Source organism: Alexandromys fortis, unplaced genomic scaffold, assembly GCF_014885135.2.
Source record: "Alexandromys fortis isolate MF-2015 unplaced genomic scaffold, M_Fortis_MF-2015_v1.1 scaffold_93, whole genome shotgun sequence".
In the NCBI taxonomy this organism is placed as follows: Eukaryota; Metazoa; Chordata; class Mammalia; order Rodentia; family Cricetidae; genus Alexandromys; species Alexandromys fortis.
Window position 1 is genome coordinate 1,241,440 of NW_026067970.1, and position 2,593 is coordinate 1,244,032.

The following is a 2,593-nucleotide window of genomic DNA, read 5'->3' on the forward strand; positions in this document are numbered from 1 at the left end:
TAAAGATATTGTGTTGAGATCAAAGACAGTGTGGCTGGGAATGCAACTCAGATACACAGCACCTGACTAGACAGTGTGCGTGAGGCATAGAATTTGATTCATAGCATTGAATATTACCCCTCAAAATAATGGCAATGAATGTTCAAGTCTCTTCAAATCCTGATTATGTGACCAGACTTTATTGTAGTCTGTGGCCTAAAGGTTTCATTTGGTGAAAGACCATAGAACAATATGCAAGCTCAGACCGTCTTTGGTGACACTTCATGACTATCATGACCTTGACACTGAATGGTATATTTATAATACAACTATCCAAATGAGATAGTTGATGCCTCGTGAGATTCGAGTTGCTTGTGAACTTGTGAATTCGAGGCCAGCCTGGTCTACAAGAGCTAGTTCCAGGACAGACTCCAAAGCTACAGAGAAACCCTGTCTTGAAGTACAATTCCGGAGTTAGTATATGAAATTGTTAACCCTTTCTTGCTCACTAGGATGGGAGTGTGGACCAAGGAGACCTTTGATAAACACAGTGTGGAGCCGAGTGCCTGTTTGGTGACAGGCGTGATGCACAGGCTGTAGGTTGGAGACAGAACACAAAGGGAGATGGACTTCCGGCGGAGGCAGAGTGGAACTCAGGTGTGATGTGTTGCGTTTGCCTTTGCTGTGTGGAGCTCAGAGGACAGGTCTGGACTGGAGACTTGGTGTAGGGCTGGCAACTGTAGCCATGGGAGTCGCTGAAATAGGCTCTGGGGAACGGAGTCGTTCAGATGCAGAGAACGGTGGTGACACAGCTTCCCACATTTCCCCACTTAAGCTACAGTCAGTTCTTCATATATAACGCCCTATGTCGACAGCTACTAAAGAATTCTATATCCCTCATTGCTCCTTGCAGCTTCGTGAGGCTGAGGATGTGAGGATCTCACATCACATACTCTGCCCTGCTTGGGGGAGGGGGGGCGCCTTAACTGATGACCTCACGGAGGATGAAGGCTACCCAGGTCGCCCGGTCCTTGGCGCGTAGATCCCTCCCCACAACAAGGCTTTCTGGTCAGTTCGCTCACACCGCGGTCATCAAGCCAGCTGGAGCAGGCAGTGGCGGGTCAGCAGGCTCTGGGTTCGGTTGTAGACGTCGTCCAGTACTCGGGCGGCCTGGGCCAGGGCCACACGCGCATCTGCCTGTCTGGTTCCGGGACACGCCAGCTGGAGCAAGCAGCCGCGACTCGGGAGGGCGAGGATGGCCAGGCAGGCGGCCTGGCGGATGAGCCATGGGTGGTGCTCGGCCAGCGCGGTGCTGTAGGCGTCCCCGCATTGCACGCCCGCATCCGGACCTCCGAGCGTCCCTGTCGCCACCCTGTGGAGGCAGAGCTGCGACCAGCGCAGCGCGGCGCAACGAAAGCAGCAGCGTTCGAGAACCCGAGGCCCTGGCTTGGTCCCGGGGCGCGGTCCCTTGTAGCTCCAGTAGTTCTGCTTGCCTCTCCCACGTCGCCATATTAGCCAGCGACTCGTAGTGCAAAGCAGCTGGGCCAAGTATGCAAACCTCGAGGGTGGTCACCTTGACGAAGGCCTCACTGGTGGCAAAGGGGAAAACAGAGCCAAGCGGGGTTAGGAACCTGTTTGGTGGTGGAAAGGTGGAGATGACTTGAGAAAGAGCAATCAATCGTTTGGAAGACGGCTTTGGGGAGGGAGACCACTCACCTGAGTAGTTCCCTCCATCCTGCCAGATACTGAGACAACTCCACATCCCCTTCGGGGCTCAAACAGGCCAGGAAGGGGCTCATCATGCGACCCAGCACCCCTTGAGGCCCCAGACAAGGAGGCTCTTCCTTCCCCGGGACCACCAGGGCTGTCAACTCTGGACTGATCTGGGAGGTAGGCATAAGAGAGATGGGTGAAAAGTTCCTAACCTGCTTGACCTACTATTGGGTTCTGAAAAAATTGTCCCTCCGGTTTAGCCGGGTTTCCTCCTGGTTCTTCTTATCATCTGAAGGGAGAAGGGACCAGAGAGGAGCCTCCTTTCCTTAGCTTCTCAGTCTGGGACCCCTGTTTTCTTGTTCAGAGTCCTCAGACTCTGGCCTTAACTCAAACGTACCTGGGAAGGTAGAGGTCCCTCTGGGTTGCCGGACTGCAACCCCGGCCTGCAGCCTGTCAGGATACCAGAGGTGATCTGAAGCAAGGCAGTAAGGGCTGGAGGAGAAGGGGGCTTGAGTTCCCACAGGCTGGACTGCTGACTTCTCTGAGCCGGTAACACAAGAGGCCACTCATGAAAGAGTCGCACACTGGTGTAGAGAAATAACAGCGTGAGGATAGCGAAGGGAAGTGCATGGCAGAACCAGCGTCCCCGGGCTGGGGATGTCAGTGAGACCCCCATGACCTTTGCTGGCACACCTCACCTAGCTGGGTGGTGGCTTTTGCCTCCTGTGGTGTCCAGAGGTGCAGATGGTTAATAATTAATCTATTAAGGCCCCCTCCCCTGTGGCCTTTGCCCCAGAGGTCAGAGCCTGGTGTGAGAACCTAATGAAGATCTGGGGGATTTAGCATGTGACATGTTACCTTTACATGTGGGACTAACCTGTAATAAGAGGAAGCCTCTCAT

At 54.1% G+C, this 2,593-nt stretch overlaps 1 protein-coding gene across 1 annotated transcript; it reads right to left on the reverse strand.

Moving 5' to 3' along the window:
• Positions 1-1,071: 1,071 nt before the first annotated feature.
• LOC126509524 (glycolipid transfer protein domain-containing protein 2-like) lies at positions 1,072-1,862 on the reverse strand. Its single transcript, XM_050155469.1, is given in 3 exon segments — positions 1,072-1,383; positions 1,385-1,610; positions 1,696-1,862. Coding segments are annotated over 3 exon segments (624 nt in total). The 5' UTR covers positions 1,782-1,862.
• Between the last annotated feature and the right edge of the window lie 731 nt (positions 1,863-2,593).